Genomic DNA, 22,213 nt, shown 5'->3' with positions numbered 1-22,213 from the left:
CACGAAGTAAATAATAAGATTATCAGTAGTGCGATTTGGTTTTTAAAAAACTTTATTTGAACAGCTTTTTATTTAATTTTGTTCGTACATTTTCCTGTGTTGCAGTGGAATACATTATTGTAACCGAGACTTCGATATCGATTACAGAGAATAGTTACTGAAAAAGGAAACCAACATGTAAGTGGTTCATGGCTGGCAGTTCAGCAGCTCAGCCATTAAACCACAGAAGCATCAAAATAAAACTTACTAAACATTATTTTTAATAATCTTACATAAATGAATAATCCCCTTGCTCATATAATTTGACAATATATCGCATTATCTGTTGTAATTAAGTTATTCATAGGTTTTATATATTGTATTTGAGGGGGCCCGAAATTTTATCTTGGCAGACGGGTCCGTATTACATTCGTTAAACCCCTGAATGCAAGCATATAAGCGTGCATGCATTGTGTGGTACAGCTTTGTACATCCTCTTAAAACAATAATTACCACCACTACCACCACCTGTCATACAGGTGACATATGTCATTTTGTGGGATGGAGTTCCACACCTGTTGCACTCGGTCATTCAAATCAACACCGGTTAATGCAGCTATTTGATAACTCTGGATTTGTCGTCCAATAATGTCCCATGCGTGCTCAATGGTTGAAGGTCTGTTGACCTCGAAGGCCAAGGCAACTGGTCAACACTCTGTAGAGCATGTTGAGTGACAGCAGTGGGGTTATACTGTTGGAAAACACCCCGTTGAATACTGAGAATGAATGGCAGCACAACTGGTTCAGTCACAAGACTGGCGTACAAATCACCTGTCAAGGCTTTTGGGATGATGACGAGAGTGCTCGTGCTGCCAAAGGAAATCGCTCCCCAGACCATAACTCCTGGTATAGGTCCAGTATGTCGACGCCACAAACAGCTTGGTTCCAAGCGCTCACCTGGCCACCTTCTTATCAACCTACGGCCATTACTGGCACCAAGACATAAATGGTTCTCATCTTAAAACACAGCACATCTCCACTCTACTCTCCTATGAGCTCTAGCCTGGCACCACTGAAGTTGCAGATGGCAGTGATTCGAAGTTACTTGCATGAACGCAACAGAACGTCTGACTCAGACCTGTCTCTCAAGTAACACCGGTCTACAAAAAAAGAGATATTTCACAAAAAACAAAAAGACTGTTTCTGGAAGATAATTTGTCCCTGAATACAGATCAAATCGATCTTATTTTTCATATGATAATAAAACCAAAAACCAAACCAAACCCCATAACACTACAGCCCTTGAAGGGCCTTGGCCTACCAAGCGACCGCTGCTCAGCCCGAAGGCGTACAGATTACGAGGTGTCGTTTGGTCAGCACGACGAATCCTCTCGGCCCTTATTCTTGGCGTTCTAGACCGGGGCCGCTATCTCACCGTCAGATAGCTCCTCAATTCTAATCACGTAGGCTGAATGGACCTCGAACCAGCCCTCAGGTCCAGGTAAAAATCCCTGACCTGGCCGGGAATCGAATCCGGGACCTGCGGGTAAGAGGCAGTCACGCTACCCCTACACCACGGGGCCAGCTCATATGATAATAGATTTCGTAAATGCTTACGTCAGCCTGTTTATTAATGTGTCTGGCAAAATCGCACGCTCTTGCAACAAGAGTTCCAAAATAACGTAGACTGGAAAAAATCTGTGTCAGTACACAAAAATCAAAGAAGCAACACATGAGTAAAAAGAGTGTAGAGGCATACTTAAAACGTTTCTTAACAGATTTCCTGCGATACTTTACCTCAGGAACATTTCTTCGTAAGGTCCACCAGTAATCCGACAACATTGCGGCACTCCAATTGCCTTGATAACGTTTAGCCATTTGAGAAATAACCTGGTTGAACCGTTCACTAACAGTATCAAGATAATCCGCGAAAAAAATCCAAATTATTGTTCAAAATATGTAGCTTGAGTGACATATTACATCCCATATGATGGTAAAATCTCAGTAATTCCTGTACAATATCGCGATAGCTTTCGGCCTTGTGGATGCGTAAAAGGTTATTTCAGACACTTGTGCATGACAACCACGTCATTTCTTCAATACCACTCAACAAATCAGGGAAATGTTCACCTGTCATCACTTCCCTAATTTGCGGTCCCACAAGTATACCTTCCTTTATTTTTGCTTCACTGATTATAGGGAACTTCTCTTGCAAGTACTTGAATGCAAGTGATGTTTTGTCCATAGCTTTGATAAAGCTTTGTTGAGATCCAATTTAATGTGCAGCGGAGGTAGACAAACATGTTGGGGTCAACAAGACGGGTTTTCACTACATTTCTCTGTCCAGACAGTAAGTAGTTCATAGCGAACAAGCCGTTTTCCCCCCACAATAGTGGTTTTGTCTGTCTCTGGTGTCCCACTCGCATAGAAAGCAGCAGTAGGGAGGTATATTCAGGGAAACGGGATGGCTTAGGGAGCGGTGATAAGGGAACAGGGATCTGGAAATCAAGTAGGGATGACATAAAATTGTTAGTGTTGAACTGTAGAAATATTGTAAGGAAAGGAATAGAATTAAGTAATTTAATATATGTATATTTACCAGATATTGTAATAGGAGTTGAATCATGGATGAGAAATGATATAATGGATGCAGAAATTTTCTCACGGCACTGGAGTGTGAATCGTAGAGATAGGATAGGAAGGGTGGGAGGGGGAGTGTTCATTCTGGTGAAAGAAGAATTTGTAAGCTACGAAAAGGTTAAAGATGAGACACATGAAATTCTAGGTGTAAGGCTCATTTCTAAAGATAATACGCAACTTGATATATTTGGAGTGTACAGATCGGGAAAGGGTAGAACTGACGCGGATTCGGAATTATTTGATAGGATAGTCAGCTATGTGGGAAACGACATAGAAAGAAATGTGATTGTAGCGGGAGATCTGAATTTGCCAGATGTCCAATTGGGAAGGAAATGCGAACGACAGGAAGCATGACCAACAAATGGCAAATAGGTAAATATGGGAAGGACAGCTGATTCAGAAAGTGATGGAACCAACCAGAGGGAAAAATATCCCGGATGTCGTGCTGATAAAACCAGATGAGCTCTATAGGGAAACTGAAGTAATAGATGGTATTAGTGATCATGAAGCTGTTTTTGTGGTAGTTAAAAATAAATGTGATAGAAAGGAAGGTCTTAAAAGTAGGACTGTTAGTACCATATGGCTGATAAAGCAGGTATGAGGCAGTTTCTAAAAAGTAACTATGATCGGTGGAAAACAGTAAATAAAAATGTAAACAGACTCTGGGATGGGTTTAAAGAAATTGTTAAGGAATGTGAAAACAGATTTGTACCATTAACGGTGGTAAGGAATGGTAAAAACCCACCTTATTATAATAGAGAAATAAAGAGACTGAGAAGGAGGTGCAGACTGGAAAGAAATAGAGTTAGAAATGGCTGTGGAAGTAAGGAGAAATTGAAGGAACTTACTAGAAAATTGAATCTAGCAAAGAAGGCAGCTAAGGATAACATGATGGCAAGCATAACTGGCAGTCATACGAATTTTAGTGAAAAATGGAAGGGTATGTATAGGTATTTTAAGGCAGAAACAGGTTCCAAGAAGGACATTCCAGGAATAATTAATGAACAAGGGGAATGTGTATGTGAGGATCTTCAAAAGGCAGAAGTATTCAGTCAGCAGTATGTAAAGATTGTTGGTTACAAAGATAATGTCGAGATAGAGGAGGAGACTAAGGCCAAAGAAGTAAAAAAAATTTACATATGATAACAATGACATTTACAATAAGATACAAAAGTTGAAAACTAGAAAAGCGGCTGGAATTGATCAGATTTCTGGGGATATACTAAAGACTTGGACTCTGAACGAATTCACAAAAGGGAAACTTCGGACCGCGCAGAGAGCCATGGAAAGGTCAATGCTAGGCTATACAAAGAAAGATAGGAAAAGAGCTGATGACATCCGGTCTGTTACAAAGGTTAAAGACATCTTAGAGAGAGTACGCTCCTTAAAATGGCAGTGGGCTGGCCATGTTGCACGAAGAAATGATGATAGATGGACAAAACTAGTGCTGGAGTGGAGTCCGAGAGAACATCGAAGGCCTAGAGGAAGACCACCGGACAGATGGGACAAAGATATCAAGAAGATCGCTGGTACCACTTGGATGAGATCTGCCCAAGACCGTTCCACTTGGAGAAGACTGTTGAAGGCCTACCTATACCCATGACTTAAAGAGGCCACATCATTTTAATGATTGAAATGGCTGATTGTATTGTATTGTATTGGGTTGGGATATAGTACGGTGGGCGGCATCTGCCATGTGTAGTTAACTGCGTGTTATTGTGGTGGAGGATAGTGTTATGTGGGGTGTGTGAGTTGCAGGGATGTTGGGGACAGCACAAACACCCAGCCCCGAGCCACTGGAATTAACAAATGAAGGTTAAAATCCCCGACTCGGCCGGGAATCGAACCCGGGACCCTCTGAACTGAAGGTCAGTACGCTGACCATTCAGCCAACGAGTCGAACGTATTCATACTGGACAAGTGTGAGTAAAAGTTTAAATTTCTCATATGCCTCCTTCAAATCGACTGCATGAGCAATCGGAACAGAAGGAAATTTGTTCCCATTGTGGAGAAGTACTGCTTTAAGAATACAGTGACAGAATCACTGTATTTAAGACTAACTTTGCTAGAATCTATGAATAAGCGCCACTCATTTACACTGAAATCATGGCCTGGAATCTACATAAGAGTCGATATCATTAAAAAAGACATGTCGCCGTCCTTGGAGACAAATCCAGAAAAAGCAGAATGGCGGTCACGGAAAATACTCGCTTTCGTACCATGAGAAAGAAGATTGCATCCTTTTAATCGCAATGCAGCCCGACTCGTGCGTGCGCGCGCGCTCGCGCGCGTGAGTGTGTGTGTGGAGGCGGGGGGCATTTATTGTCCTTAGCAACAACAATATGCCTGAAATAAAATTCGTAGCACTGTTTTACAACACGAGTAAGGTTTCGTTTTTGCGACTTCAGAGTTAACCTTCCACAAATATAACAACAATAATGTGCGCCATATACACAGGTATGAGGCATTGCTTCTTCTTAATTGGCACAAATCACAAACCTTCACGGACTTAGAACAACAAGCAGTTACATACAGGTCACGTTTCACGCTGTCAGAACTCTCTATGCAGTGACGCAACTAGAAAAAAACCCACGATTCTACCTGTTCGATCGTGAATCATTGATATGTTGCCAACCGACTTGTTTTTCAACAATTACATTTGCAGAATAATAAAATTAAGCCAAAACAGATTAACCAATATACAGCGTTTTCAAAGATATTGATAGATAGAGGTTGGCATGTCACAATAACACTGAGACCGATAGGCAAAATCTGATTTCATTTTTGAACGCACGACTTAACTGAGAACGCCATTCACATTATTTGTGACAAAAATGCTGTTGAGTAGTGAGTCGATTTGTTAGGCTAGCCATCAATCAATACTCATCAATCAATACTGATCTGCATTTAGGGCAGTCGCCCAGGTGGCAGATTACCTATCTGTTGTTTTCCTGGCCTTTTCCTAAATGATTTCAAAGAAATTGAAAATTTCCTGAACACCCCCCTTGGTAAGTTGTTCCAATCCCTAACTCCCCTTCCTATAAATGAATATTTGCCCCAATTTGTCCTCTTGAATTCCAACTTTATCTTCATATTGTGATCTTTCCTAATTTTAAAACCGCCACTCAAACTTATTCGTCTACTATTGTCATTCCACGCCATCTCTCCGCTGACACCCCGGAACATACCACTTAGTCGAGCAACTCGTCTTCTTCCTGCCAATTCTTCCCAGGCCAAACTTTGCAACATTTTTGTAACACTACTCTTTTGTCGGAAATCACCCAGAACAAATCGAGCTGCTTTACTTTGGATTTTTTCCAGTTCTTGAATCAGATAATCCTGGTGAGGGTCCCATACACTGGAACCATACTCTAGTAGGGGTTTTACCAGAGACTTATATGCCTTCTCCTTTCCATCCTTACTACAACCCCTAAACACCCTCATAACCATGTGCAGAGATCTGTACCCTTTATTTACAATCCCATTTATGTGATTACCCCAATAAAGATCTTTCCTTATATTAACACCTAGATACTTACAATGATCCCCAAAAGGAACTTTCACCCCATCAACGCAGTAATTAAAACTCAGAGGACTTTTCTTATTTGTGAAACTCACAACGTGACTTTTAACCCCGTTTATCAACATACCATTGCCTGCTGTCCATCTCACAACATTATCAAGATCACGTTGCAGTTGCTCACAATCTTGTAACTTATTTATTACTCTATACATAATAATATCGTCCGCAAGAAGCCTTACCTCTGATTCCACTCCTTTACTCATATCATTTATATATATAAGAAAACATAAAGGTCCGATAATACTGCCTTGAGGAATTCCCCTCTTAATTATTACAGGGTCAGATAAAGCTTCATCTACTCTAATTCTCTGAGATCTATTTTCCAGAAATATAGCAACCCATTGTCATTCTTTTGTCCAGTCCAATTGCACTCATTTTTGCCAGTAGTCTCCGATGATCCACCTTATCAAATGCTTTAGACAGGTCAATCGCGATACAGTCCATTTGACTTCCTGAATCCAAGATATCTGCTATATCTTGCTTGAATCCCACAAGTTGAGCTTCAGTGGAATAAACTTTCCTAAAACCGAACTGCCTTCTATGGAACCAGTTATTAATTTCGCAATCGTGTCTAATATAATCAGAAAGAATGCCTTCCCAAAGCTTGCAAGCAATGCACGTCAAACTTACTGGCCTGTAATTTTCAGCTTTATGTCTATCACCTTTTCCTTTATACACAGGGGCTACTATAGCAACTCTCCATTCATCTGGTATAGCTCCTTCGACCAAACAATAATCAAGCACGTACTTCAGATATGGTACTATATCCCAACCCATTGTCTGCCTTAAAATACCTATACATACCCTTCCATTTTTCACATAAATTTGTATGACTGCCAATTATGCTTGCCATCATGTTATCCTTAGCTGCCTTCTTTGATAGATACACGTACAGGAAATCCTCAAGGACAAAGCCTCCGGTATTTCCTTAGGGATTTCCTCAACCGAACACTCGCCCACACACGGAAAGGATTTCCTTGAAGAAATCCTCAAGGAAAAGGCCTTGGGGATTTCCTCAAGTTTCAACTCCAGGTCAACACAACAATTCTGTTGACTGGTGGTGGTTGGTTGTTCACATGGTGTTCAAATAGTTTTCATCATGGCATCAACGGATGCTAATATTTTAGCGGCTGTCGGCTGTGTGATTGCATGGGACTGCGTTCGCAAGAAAAGGCGCAAAAGAGGTGTATGGTGCAAGGAGTGGCTTTTGAAGAGAAGTGTGTATTCCCACAAGAATCTATTTACTGAACTGGAAGTCTTCCCGAAAGATTTCTACAATTACTTGAGGAGGGACCACGATACATATTTACATCTTGTTTCATTGGTCACCCCTTTTATCTCTAAATAAGGTACGGTTATGAGGCAAGCTATCTTCCCCCATGAAAGACTCATTGCAACCCTGAGGTTTCTCGCTACTGGAAGGAGTTACGAAGACCTCAAGTATTCAACAATAACTTCTCCCCAGGCCCTTGGTCGCATTATACCCGAAACCTGTGAAGCTATTTATAAAGTCCTACGTAAGGATTATTTGAAGGTGAGTTGAATACAATGATTACAGAAATCTATGGATTTCATTTGACATTATTTCAACTTAAATTTTACATTTTCGTGGATTAACGTGAACATATTCGCATTACACACTTCCACTAATGCGTGATAAATAAGACGGAGCTGTATCATTGCCTTGTGCTACAAAACAGTACTGTACATTTGGATTAGAATTCTCATTGGGTCCAAGCACTTCTTGAGGTACGTGACCCTCTTGGTTTTCAGTAGTAGCAGGGTTGGGGCAGGACAATGAAGTGTAACTAATCGCAGAGGAACCTTGGTGGGACACTGGAGAAAAGCACCTCGATGAAGGGTTTGGGTGTAGTTCACCAACCACTCTGTGTGACATGGTTAATGAATGCATTTCAGCTTGAAACAAGATATCGGTCATTAGTTTTTCAGCTGAAAGCATTTGATCTTTGGAAAGGCCGCGCAACTTAATAGCAAAACCTTTGCCGATCACATCGAAACGGTCTTCTTCATTTCGGGGTTTCTTGAAATAATCATGCACCTGTACCAACACATCTTTCGCCATCCCTTCCGTACCATCTTTTTTATCGCCTCTCTTGCGAGGTTGCCTTCGAGGAGCTGATGGTGCAGAAGTAGTGGCGCTTGCGACTGAATGACTTGAAATTCCTAAATAATTTTGAGTGGATTCATCCTGTTCCATTATTTCTTGCGTATTTGGCATCTGCAAAAAGAAAATGTATGGTTGAAATATTAGATTAGAATTTTCCACAGTGTATAACGAACATGTATGTATGCATGTATCTAGTATTTTTATATTAGCCATTTATTATATATTATATATCTTTTCTATTTTCTTTTATATGCTTGTAGTTTCCTAAAACCGAAGAACATTGGAAGGAAATATCGAAAGGTTTCGAAATGAATTGGAACTTCCCTCATTGCCTTGGAGCTTTGGACGGAAAACATATCACCATTGTACCTCCAGCAGATAGTGGATCGGAGTACTTCAATTACAAAGGTATACACAGCATGGTCTTACTTGCCGATGCAAACTATAGATTTATAATGTGCAACTTCGGTACAAGCGGTAGTGTTTCAGATGGTGGTGTTCTGAAGAACACATTTTTTTTGAAAACTTAACAATGGTCTCCTCAATATTCCTACAGCGGATAACATCAGAAATGCTAGTTCATGCATGCCCTACGTATTTGTGGCGGACGATGCTTTCCCTTTGAGAGATGCTCTGATGAAACCATTCAGGCAAGCTGACATTACCTCACAAAACCGGAGAATATACAACTATCGCCTTTCAAGAGCAAGACGTATTATAGAAAATGTCTTTGGTATTCTAGTTTCACGATTCAGAGTATTCAGCACGGCTATAAACTTGAAACCACATAACGTTGAATCCGTAGTTATGGCCTGCTGTGTACTGTACAATTTTTTAATGAAAAAGGTTCCTAGTGTTTACGCTCCTTCAGAATGCTTTGACCACGAAAATACAGGCGGAGGTACAATATTTGAAAGATACGGTGCTGATACCGATCACGTTTACGGCTTACGCCGAAGCAATAGAGGAAACACAACCGTCCCGGCAAAACAAATAAGTGATGAGTTTGTCAACTACTTCTCCAATGAGGGACAGATTCCTTGGCAAATGAACTTCATATGAAATGCTTACAGTAAATGCATTCTTTTTTGTGCATACGTTGATCCTATAATTTGTATCTAACAAGTTTCAGTAGTAAGTTCACTAAACGTTAATACTAATTACGTAATTACTAATGTCTGTGACAAGGTTGTTATGTTACCAAATAATATGTACCGTAATAAATATTACATCTGTCTCAAACGTTTATTCTTCTTCATCTACACCTTTGTCATCACTGTCCACGTTCGAACGAGACGTTCGAGGAATGTCTTGATCAGACAGAAAACTAAAAAGAAATACAACATACACTGAAACGTTAATAAATAATAGTAAATATTTATACTAAAAATAATTGAACGTCTTAAATTAATAAATTAATGCGTTTAAATTAATAAACCCTTACCTCAACAATGAGAAGTACCACAACCTAGGCTTGTACACAGAATCAGCAGATGCTCCTGACTTCAGCGATTCCGTAATTTTTTCTTTTCTTTTCGGAAAGCACTTCCCATATTGTTAATTTTAGTAACGTGTTATTTTGTTGCCATTACATCCACTTCTTTCACTTTTTCTAACAGCTTGGCGTACGCGGCCTCCTTTCTATTTCTATCATGGTAATTTTTGAACTCACTTGCCACAAGCAAGGTTCATTCTGATATATTTGTATAAATTTTGTTAAAAGTTCTCGAGACATGACGGAATAGGACACTCCCGACAATCACTTCACTTCACAAATCCTCAAGGCCTACTGCCGTCAACACATACACGCAGCAAGAGACTGGGAAAATCCGGCCTGCTTGGCCTCAAGGCGAAAAAGAAATTAATTTTGTTCGGAATTTTTGGATTTCTCGCACCCAGCGAGGCCTGAAGGGCGCCGCCACACACGTTGGGGAATTTCTCAAGGATTGGACTGTTCAGGCCGAACCTTGAGGAAGTCCCGCTCGTGTATGGCCGTCTTTATAGTCATTCTGATGCCAACTGAAGCTCTGACGGCCGTTGCAGGTGCAGTACGATCCGCCACAGTCATGCGACGAATGCGGCGGAAAATCCGTGTGCGACCAGATCCCGCTCTTCTTGAGACAGTGCCTTCCCGTGATCATTGTAACCAACACCAAGGCACTGTGGAAATATCCCTTCCAAGTCTGTCGGCAATATCGCGAAAATAACATCCACCTTCTCGTAGCTCTATTACACGTCCTCGTTCGAAATAGGCTGCTGATTCTGCCTCCCTCGTCTCCTGAAGTGCACGTTTGACTTACACCTAATCTCTCAACTTCAACACCGCGCGATTACTAACGCTCACGAAGTGTACAGCACGTATTTAAAGCGAAGGTACTTTGCAAGGTCATGGTGGCGCTGTTAGCACCACTCTTTCTGATTCAGAAAGTGATGGAACCAACTAGAGGGAAAAATATCCTGGATGTGGTGCTGGTAAAACCAGATGAGCTCTATAGAGAAACCGAAGTAATAGATGGCATTAGTGATCATGAAGCTGCTTTTTGTTGTGGTTAAAAATAAATGTGATAGAAAGGAAGGTCTTAAAAGTAGGATGATTAAGCTGGCATGGGCAGTTTCTAAAAAGTAACTATGACCGGTGGAAAACGGTAAATAAAACTGTAAACAGACTCTGGGATGGGTTTAAAGGAATTGTTGAAAAATGTGAAAACAGGTTTGTACCTTTAAAGCTGGTAAGGAATGGTAAAGACTCACCTTATTATAATAGAGAAATCAAGAGACTAAGAAGGAGGTGCCGATTGGAAAGAAATAGAGTTAGAAATGGCTGTGGAAGTAAGAAGAAATTGAAGGAACTTACTAAGAAATTGAATCTAGCAAAAAAGGAAGCTAAGGATATCATGATGGCAAGCATAATTGGCAGTCATACTAATATTAGTGAAAAATGGAAGGGTATGTATACGTATGTTAAGGCGGAAACAGGTTCCAAGAAGGACATTCCAGGAATGATTAATGAACAAGGGGAGTGTATATGCGAGGATCTTCAGAAGGCAGAAATAGTCAGTCAGCAGTATGCAAAGATTGTTGATACACAAGGATATTTTCCAGCTAGAGGAGGAGATTAAGGTTAAAGAAGTATTAACATTTACATATGAGAACAATGACATTTACAATAAGATACAAATTTGAAAACACGAAAACCAGCTGGAAATGATAAGATTTCTGGGGATATACTAAAGACAGTGGGTTGGGATGTAGTACCATATGTGAAGTACTTATCTGATTATTGTTTGGTTGAAGGAGCTATACCAAATTAATGGAGAGTTGCTATAGTAGCCCCTGTTTATAAAGGAAAGGGTGATAGACATAAAGCCGAAGATTACAGGCCAGTAAGTTTGACATGCGTTGCATATAAGCTTTTTGAAGGCATTCTTTCTTATTATATTAGACATGTTTGCGAAATTAATAACTGCTTCGATAGAAGGCAGTTCGGTTTTAGGAAAGGTTATTCCACTGAAGCTCAACTTGTAGGATTCCAGCAAGATATAGCAGATATCTTGGATTCTGGAGGTCAAATGGACTGTATCGCGACTGACCTACCTTAAGCATTTGATACGTTGGATCATGGGAGACTACTGGAAAAAATGAGTGCAATTGGAGTGGACAAAAGAATGACTTAATGGGCTGCTATATTTCTAGATAATAGATCTCAGGGAATTACAGTAGGCGAAGCTTTATCTCACCCTGTAATAATTAAGAAGGGTCGTCGCCATAAAACCTATCTGTGTTGGTGCGACGTAAAGCAACTAGCAACAACAACAATTAAGAAGGGAATTCCTCAAGGCAGTATTATGGGACCTTTATGTTTTCTTATATATAAAAACCAAACCAAACCCCATGGCACTGCAGCCCTTGAAGGGCCTTGGCCTACCAAGCGACCGCTGCTCAGCCCGAAGGCCTGCAGATTACGAGGTGTCGTGTGGTCAGCACGACGAATCCTCTCAGCCGTTATTCCTGGCTTTCTAGACCGGGGCCGCTATCTCACCGTCAGATAGCTCCTCAATTCTAATCACGTAGGCTGAGTGGACCTCGAACCAGCCCTCAGGTCCAGGTAAAAATCCCTGACCTGGCCTGGAATCGAACCCGGGGCCTCCGGGTAAGAGGCAGGCTCGCTACCCCTACACCACGGGGCAGGCTTTCTTATATATAAATGATATGAGTAAACAAGTGGAATCAGAGGACGATGTTATTCTGTATAGAGTAATAAATACGTTACAAGATTGTGAGCAACTGCAACGTTACCTCGATAATATTGCAATATGGGCAGCAGGCAATGGTATGTTGACAAACGGTGTTAAAAGTCAGGTTGTGAGTTTCATAAATAGGAGAAGTCCTCTCAGTTTTAATTACTGCGTTGATGGGGGGAAAGTTCCTTTTCAGGATCATTGTAAGTACTTAGGTCTTAATATAAAGAAAGATCTTCATTGGGGTAATCACATAAATAGGATTGTAAATAAAGGATACAGATCTCTGCACATGGTTATGAGGGTGTTTAGGGGTTGTAGTAAGGATGGAAAGGAGAAGGAGTATAAGTCTCCGGTAAGATCACAACTAGAGTATGGTTCCAGTGTATGGGACCCTCACCAGAATTACTTGATTCAATAACAGGAAAAAATCCAAAGATAAGCAGCTCGATTTATTCTGGGTGATTTCCGACAAAAGAGTAGCGTTACAAAAATGTTGCAAAGTTTGGGCTGGGAAGAACTGAGAGAAAGAAGACGAGCTGCTCGACTAAGTGGTATGTTCCGAGCTGTCAGCAGAGAGATGGCGTGGAATGACATTAGTAGACGAATAAGTTTGAGTGGTGTCTTTAAAAGTAAGAAAGATCACAATATGAAGATAAAGTTGGAAAATAAGAGGACAAATTGGGGCAAATATTAATTTATGAGAAGGGGAGTTAGGGATTGGAGTAACTTATCAAGAGAGATGTTCAATTAATTTCCAATTTCTTTGAAATCATTTAAGAAAAAGCTAGGAAAACAACAGAGAGAGAATCTGCCATCTGGGCGACTGCCCTAAATGGAGATCATTATTGATTGATTGACTCTTCATCGACTAGCTTGCAAATTTGAAAAGGTGTAATCTTTCAGGTGTACAAACACGCCTCCCGATTTCGTTTATCTATTACAACTCCTTCTTGGTGTTATAACACTTATACGAATGTGACTTATTCTCTTCTTGATTTTAAATCAAAAAGGATGGTGTACTTTAATTGTCATGAATGTTGTTACAATGAACAGCTGTACTTAGGTGCACATTAAGCTTTGAATGTGTAGAGATCCCTTCAAGCGATGTCCTTCAGTTTGCACACGAACCTGAAAACACGCCAGTAAAGTTCATAACTGACACCATCCCGCAGCCAGCGTTCCTTACACCTCTAACCGCATCTAAGCAGTATTCTAGTGTCCAAATTTCGTCCCCTTAGTGATCACATAAAGAAATTGCATAACAATAAAAGTGACTAAATTTAATTCAGAGATTTTGAAATCTATAAGGAGATTTAACACCGATACCATGACTTACAACAGAAGAAAGAAAATTAGGGCACCGGATAAGGAAGGGTACAAATGTGAAAGGAAAGACTATTAAATACACCCAAGGACTTATAAAGTTAATACTGTCTGGCCCAGAAAGAAAATATTGGTTTGAACAGTTAAGTAGACACTAGTGTCTTGGAAATCATCTGGGATCTCAAACTCGTTAAACACATCTCACAAGTTACGAACATTTGGAGGTAGTCAGATATTTTGGAAATAAATTAGGTAATCGCTACCGTCAAGGAGAGAAGTCAGTGAACAGCGGGGGAGGTGTGTGAAAGAAGGCAATATACATTATTGAATAACTTACAACATTTAGGTCAACTTCACGCTCCCAGTGTCTATCGTCCATTATTCCGGCATTGTTGAACAGAATGTCCACTCTCTTGAAGTATTGAATTGTCTCTTTGAAGACATCTGCAAAGAAGAAAATATGATAGTCTACTTGTTTATGAAATTCCACGGGACACACAACTTTCCTTTCTCTTGCTAACTTCTGACCTCAATCAGAATCCTAAAATTTGTCAGATGGGAGTCATATGTGGTAGTAAGTTTTATTTACAAGTGAATGAGGTTCGCGCTGTACTGTACCGGTAATCACCGAAATAAGTAATGATGTAATATTTATGTATATTGCCAGTCTGTATAGAGTTATCCTCCATTTAAAACAGATATACAGTATGAATGAACTGAATAAATTAATGAATTAATGAATTGAATGAGTAATTAGTTAATGGTTGTATTCTAACGGCAAACGGCAAAAGATTATATACATGTCAAGCCTGGGTTGAAGCAGCGTATTTTGTCACCCAACTCTAGACTCGCACGCCACGACCTAGAACAATGCATCACCCCACCTTGAATCATATTTCACTGATTCCCGACAAGGCTGCATGTTCCCTGTCCTGATCTGCCTCACTGTCATGCGCAGATCTTTGTCGTTTATCTAAGACCGTTTTCTGATTCAACCCACTTCCTTCCCGTATGCTTGCTGAGCCTCAGTGCTCTATATATGTCATTTCATCTTACTTTATTTACCTGGAACCCAAAATATCGAACAACAACACAAAATATTTAACAACAACACAAAACAAAACATATCAGACCCTTACACACACTACCATTAAAGATAATTTCATCATTGCACTAATACAACTGCGGTACTCACACACGATAACTCCCCTCTGTGTCCAAGTGTCTCTTGCGCATTGATCACAAGTCCACTTCCTTTATTTTATTTATACATAATTTCCTCACTGCACTTAAATACGAACTTAAATTCCACTCTTTTACCAGCCATCCAATAATTTTCTGTTCATTACCAGGCTGTTATAACAATTACCGCTGACTCTCACTCAATATCTTCCCTCTCACATTTTGCTTGATAAAAATGCAGATCTTCCCTCACTTCACAACACAGTATACGTAAGGTATCGTCCTTTCTTCGGATCCAGCCCTTGTTCTTGTATAAGCCCAACATCCACCATAATAAACCTCTTCTTGCAGCCCTATCTGCATTACTAATACCTATCCTCGTTACTTGGCTTATCCTATTAAACATACTTAGGGTCGCTCTCGTCCATTATTCCTCCATCTGACTTTGCATTTGGATATCCTTTACCCTCTTCATAATAATTCTTATCTTATTATAAATAAAAATATATGTATTTATTCATTCATTTATTTATTTATTTATTTATTTATTTATTTATTTATTTATTTATTTATTTATTTATTTATTTATTTATTTATCGTATCAGAAGTACAAAGTAAAAGAGACGTGATGATAAACGCGGTTAAAAATCAGGTTGTGACTTTCACAAATAGGAAAAGTCTACTCAGTTTAAATTACTGCGTTGATGGGGTGAAAGTTCCTTTTGGGGATCACTGTAAGTACCTAGGTGCTAATATAAGGAAAGATCTTCATTGGGCTAATCACATAAATGGGATTGTAAATAAAGGGTACAGATCTCTGCCCATGGTTTTGAGGTTATTCAGGGGTTGTAGTAAGAATGTAAAGGAAAGGGCATATACGTCTCTGGTAATACCCCAACTAGAGTATCGTTCCAGTGTATGAGACCCTCACCAGGATTACTTGATTCAAGAACTGAAAAACATCCAAAGAAAAGCAGCTCGATTTGTTCTGGGTGATTTCCGGCAAAAGAGTAGCGTTACAAAAATGTTGCAAAGTTTGGGTTGGGAGGAATTGAGAGAAAGAAGAAGAGCTGCTCGAATAAGTGGTATGTTCCGGACTGTCAGTGAAGAGATGGCGTAGAATGACATTAGTAGACGAATAAGTTTGAGTGGTGTCTTCAAAAGTATAAAGATCACAATATGAAGTTGAATTCAAGAGGACAGATTTGGGCGAATATTCGTTTATAGGAAGGGAACTTATCATGAGGGATGTTCAGTAATTTTCCAAATTCTTTGCGATCGTTTAAGAAGAGACTAGGAAAACAATAGATAGGGAATTTTTCCACCTGGGCGACTGTCCTAAATGCATATGAGTATTGATTGATTGATTGATTGATTGATTGATTGATTGATTGATTGATTGATTGATTGATTGATTGATTGATTGATTGATTGATTGATTGATTGATTGATTGATTGATTGATTGATTGATTGATTGATTGATTGATTGATTGTCTAGGAGTGGGAAGGAAGCGACAGTAGCCTTAATTTAGGTACAGCCCCAGCATTTGCCTGGTGTGAAAATTTGAAACTACATGAAACCATCTTCAGTGCTGCCAACAGTTGTGTTCAAGCCTGCTATTTCCCGAATTCAAGCTGTCAGCTAACGCACAGCCACTTTGTCGGTCCAACAAGAAATACGTTGGAAGGAATCTACAGAGCAGCTATGTGATAATAGCCATTCAGATCAACCCAAAGAGGACGAGCAACTGGGGTTAAAATCCGACTTCTAGGGAAGAAGTCACATGAGTACTGTAACAACTAACTGGTCACAAAGCCCCTATAGATGGACGGAATTCCAACAGAACAGGCTGTTGAAGCCACTGCCAACAGCAGCACTGACATCATTATGGCTGTGAACCTGGAGGACCTGTGAGTAACCAAAGGAATGAAACCAATCAGTTTTTAATCCCTTCTTATCGGACGGACACGGCAAGTTGTGGCGCTATGTGAAGGAAATGAGAACATCAGGACACCCGGTCAAACAAATCAGATCGCTCTACACCAATCAAGAGACAACCATTCGACCCCCAATAAGGAGATGCAGATTTGTTCCACATCCAGAAAGAGACTCGTCAAGATATACTCTATCAACAGCTGCCAACAGCAGCATTGACAACATTATGCATGTGAATCTGGAGAACCTGTGAATAGCCAAAGGAATGAAAGCAATCAGTATTCATCCCTATTTCAAAGAATGGCTCTTTAGTGTCCGTTAGTTTCTTAGTGTGTATTCAAATACTAAATGATTTTTAATTGCAAAATCATGCCGTACTTCTATTTGTGTGTACTAGGCGAGCTGGCCATGGGGTTAGGGGCGCGCAGATGTGAGCTTGCACCCGGGAGATAGCGGTTTCGAATCCCACTGTCGTTAGCCCTGAAGATGGTTTTCCGTGGTTCCCCATATTCACACCAGGCAAGTGCTGAGACTATACCTTAATTAAGACCAAGGCCGCTGCCTTTCCACGCGTACCCATTTCCTGTCTCATCGTCGGCGTAAGTCCTACCTGTGTCGGTGTGCCGTAAAGCCAATTGTAAATAAAAAAAATGCAATTGCAATTGTAATATCAATGAGAGATAATTCCAACGTTCCTTTCAATGGGTTACATTATTTCTTTTTTTTAATGTTATTTATTAAGCAAATGTATTTAACCTGCCTCGTGGTTTGTTTGTGAGACATGTTGAAAATTTGAATATACAGCACTGAATCAAAATCTCAAAAAACTATTATTGCATATAAACCACGGCGCAGCTTAATTACGTTTAGATAATAAATAACATAACACAAACGAAAGAATTTATTCGGGTGAAAGTAAAGTTGGTATTACAGTATATCCCGTTGAAATTACAATTACCGGTACAATTATTTTTTTCAATTGGCCTTACGTCGCACCGACACAGATAGGACTTACGGTGACGATGGGAGAGGGTAGGGATAGGCGTGGGAAGGAAGCGGCCGTGGTCTTAATTAAGGTACAGCTCCAGCATTTGCCTGGTATGAATATGAAAACCACGGAAAACCATGTTCAGGACTGCCGACAGTGGGATTTGAAACCACTATCTACTGGGTGCAAGCTCATAGCAGCGCACCCCTAACCCCACGGCCAACTCGCCCAGTACAAATAAATAGAAGTACGGCATGATTATGCAATTAAAAATCATTTAGTATTTGAATACACACTAAGAAACTTACAGACACTAAAGAGACTGCCAGACTGACGAATGCGCGGGGCAAGCGGGTGAATTATAACTCAGTGTCCACGACCTTGGCTAGAATTTATGTGCCCCTACTACCCTTCCTCACAGCACATGCAAAGTCTCCACTACTTGCATAGCGCTATAAAAATCGGTTAGCCGCGACGAACGGCATTTTATGCGTATTTCCGCCAATAATTATGGGAATAATTAAAGGAAATAAAGGAAAGAATTAGCAGATAATAAACAAGGCTTGTAAAAATAGCTTATTTTAAAAAATAATCCCTAGTTCCAGGAGACTAAAGTGGAATCAAAATGTAATGTTTACTCCACAAAGCGGGGGAAGGTGACTGCCTGCTCGCTCCACCCCCTCATCGTCGCTACTGTTTGTAAACACGCCAAAGATGCAGAAAAGGAAATTTAATAACTTATTAATTTATATACGTGTAGACATTCCACTCGATAAAATAGTTGCTTGTATGAAACAAAAACTAATACTTTTCGACGAAATACGTGTGTAGAAGGCATACGTCTGTTTGGAGCTTCGGCTGCATTCCGACCAGGTTGTCCAGATTAAAATGATGTCTGTGTATTCATCGCTGCTGAACACAGTAGCCATTGCCGATATTCAGACAGCAAATATAGTGCGGCTGTACCATACACCAGCCTAGAACTATGCGGTGGAAAACGAGGTTTACTAATACAAGGGGTGCATTAGACCGGTAGCGCTGAGTAACATGCTGCGAGCGACAGTGCGGCTCTTTTCATTATCTGACGTAACCTGCCCGGTGGCAATAGTGCCCCAGTGAAAATCAGTTGGTAGATATCCCATCCATCATTTTTGTACGCGGGACATTTATAAGTAGAAAGTACGGCGTTCGCGAGCCACCTGGTATATTATTGTTTTGATGATAAATATGTTGTCTGAAGTTCTCATTCCTTTCCTGAACCCAGACAGATATACGGATAGCACAGAGTAATCCTCCGCCCAATTTAACATTTTGCTGATTTCCCAGTATAGATCTTGTTGAGTGTGTCGAATAGAGTAATACCTCTATAATTATTTGTATTGGATCTCTTTCCCTTGCTTTTGTATATGGGGCAAATTATTCTTTCTTGCCCAAATCTCGGGATTTTTCTTCCAACAAAAATTATGTTAAATATTTTTCTTATAGTTCCCAGCATATAGATGTCTTTCCAAACTTCGTAAGTTATTCCACTTATATATAGCACCTGCTTTTCCCCTCTTCCATTTTTGTTAAATCTAATACTTCCTCCATTGTTACTGGATCATCTAATAAGGCTATTGCGTTCTCCATAGTTCTAAGTATGACAATCTCATTTTCCCTCGGTTTCCATTTATCCTGACCCCCTAATAATCCCTAGAATCGTGTGATTCCTCATTTCTGTACTTTTCTAGGGCCCTGATCACTTGAGATTTCTTTGTTTTACATTCATCGTTATACCAAGAATTCTGATTCGTTTCTCCTTCTCTTTCTTAAAACTATTTTGCTACCAGCTATTGCTTATGCTCTTTCCACCATTTTTATCGCTTCATCAGTGTCATGTTTTAACATATTTTCAATACATATCTTCAAGTTTCCGGACGTTTCCGCGCTGAAATAATCCTTAAATTCGTCTCTATATTCATCTCCACTTAAACCTTACCAACCGTTTCTGTACATTTGTAAGCTGCTGCTTCTCCTTTGTTTTGAAACGAAAATAAAAGACTCCCTAGGCCTCCATACGTAATGCTGTTGGGGTCCGAAAAGAACAAGAATTGACCAAGGGAGGTCGGATAGGATGGATTAAAGCGAGGAGTCTGACACAAGTAAGTTGAAGCAATGCCGGGAGTCAGCTAAGGGCCTCATGGTCACCAATCCACGTTCGCAAGTCGAGAGCCGCTGGGTCCTTTCTTGTAGTCCGTTACGACAGGCAGGGGATACCGTGTTTGTTATTCTACCACCCCAACCCACGGTGGTTTGCATATGAGGGCACTATACATTTTCCAGAGTTCTCTCGTTTTCTGTTGTCATCGTAATTCTGGTGGAGCGATGTTAGACACCACGTGGAGTCAGGGAACTGCTGTTAACTTTAGCGTTTCAGTCATTATTCCCCTTGTTTCATTGAATTTGATGTCTCTCCTATTAGTGCGGCGGTTATTCTGCCAAACTGGTTGCACACTGTCCTGCTACTGAGTACAATAGAGCCAGTGCTGCAATACTCAGGGTAGTAACTTGTGCCTCCCCATGTTGTTTCAGAAGTATAATCGAGTTTAGGATTTGATGCCTTTGAACTTTAAATCAGAGAATAGTGTCGTAAATTCGAAAGAGAAAAATACTAAGAAAACCGCACTGAGGATATCTAAAGTTCCGGGTTCAGGACCTCAGATCTCCAGACGGTACATCATTCCGTTCAAACTGTGGGGATAACTTCATTAATCTATGAACGGGGCCAAAAAGCAATATTCTATTTAAAGAAAGAAAAAAATACCAGTACATTAGGCTACTTCAAATTGGAATAAATTTGATGGAGCAACTCACCTTCAAACTGGTCCATTTTGGTAACATCAGCCTCCATGAAGATAGCCTTATTCTTTCCGAACTCGCGGTTGAGGTCGCGCGCGGCTTCCGTTCCATCTCGTACAATGTTGCCAACGAGCACCACTTTCTGGAAGAAAGTACTAGGTCAGAAATTCCACTATTTCTTACTCAAATTGAATTTTAGATAGATTCCGTGGACTCTAGAATAAACTGGCAGGTTAATCCCTTCATACATACCAACTAAACCTTCTCTACACACAGCCACTTCCATAAAAATGTAATTAAATATCATTTGCGATCCCATATATTTCACAAATATGGTACGCAGAAATGGTCACTGATAGGGCTAATCCACACCAAAGTTAATAAATAATGTTAATAAAACAAAGTTAATAAATAATGTTAATTAAAACATTTCTCAACATAGTTATTAAACTTTTGTTAACGAACTACTTCAACATTACGTCCAAACCAGAAAAGCTGTTTGTGATGTTACGATGCATAGGGTCAGGAAGAAGAAAATAGACGCTAAATGCGGCAAATAAAAATATTGGAAGAGCGTTTAGAATTAAGTTTGGAGAGAACACTTATGTCAGAACTTTTAATTCATCATGCGGTAAGCTTTCAAACTTTTATTGAGAATTTAGTCCTTGTTGACAGAAACTGAGCCCGGATTTGCAAGAAATTATACAGATTATCGAAAAGCTGGCTCCAATAATGACAGGCTATTTTTTATATAACTTTAAGATTCCTAGCAACTGGTGACTCGGAAATTTCACTTAAATATTTGTCTAGACTCTAGAGTATGAATCAGTCATTACTGATCTGCATTTAGCCCTTTCAGACCGAGTACGCACAATTGTGCGGGTTCGTATTTTAGTTATCCCTGACCGTATTTGATGTTTTTTCGGCGCTACACCGGACTGCAGTGATTGTGCAAGACACGTGGCGTGTATTTCAATTGATTTTAGTATGCGCTTGACCGCCAGGGCGAAGGAAGGAGAGTTTAAAAAGCACAGTTGATCGGCGAGATGGCAGGAAGCAGTAATGCCGAAAGTAAGTATTTATTTACTGCGTTTATATTAATCTAGAAGCTTTACTGAATACCGGAATATATTCAATGAAGTGTGTACATTGGTTAGTGAACGTAAATTTTGAAGCTACACCATCGTACGTGATACAACGAGGTTTTGAATTTTGATACGCACAATTGTGTGAGTCCTGTTTTTCGGATGTTAGTTTTTATTTTGTAAAATAAACTATTAATATGTGTATTGAGGAGCAATTTAGTCAGTTCTTGACGTACAAACAAAAATTCACACCTCCAGTTTTCTTTCAGGTCTGAAAGGGTTAGGGCAG

The 22,213-nt window shown here is 40.0% G+C and overlaps 1 protein-coding gene across 1 annotated transcript in view; it reads right to left on the bottom strand.

Moving 5' to 3' along the window:
* The window catches only part of LOC136874865 (15-hydroxyprostaglandin dehydrogenase [NAD(+)]), a 91,569-nt gene that overhangs the window by 60,927 nt on the left and 8,429 nt on the right, over positions 1-22,213 (bottom strand). Inside the window, exons 2-3 of the mRNA XM_067148553.2 lie at positions 20,855-20,981; positions 14,232-14,338 (exon numbers count right to left, since the gene is read on the bottom strand). Of these exons, the coding sequence (XP_067004654.1) occupies positions 14,232-14,338; positions 20,855-20,981 (234 nt within the window). The remainder of the gene's footprint in view (positions 1-14,231; positions 14,339-20,854; positions 20,982-22,213) is intronic.

The sequence above is a fragment of the Anabrus simplex genome, chromosome 5 (assembly GCF_040414725.1).
Source record: "Anabrus simplex isolate iqAnaSimp1 chromosome 5, ASM4041472v1, whole genome shotgun sequence".
NCBI lineage: Eukaryota > Metazoa > Arthropoda > Insecta > Orthoptera > Tettigoniidae > Anabrus > Anabrus simplex.
This window is presented reverse-complemented; position numbering and strand designations above follow the sequence as displayed.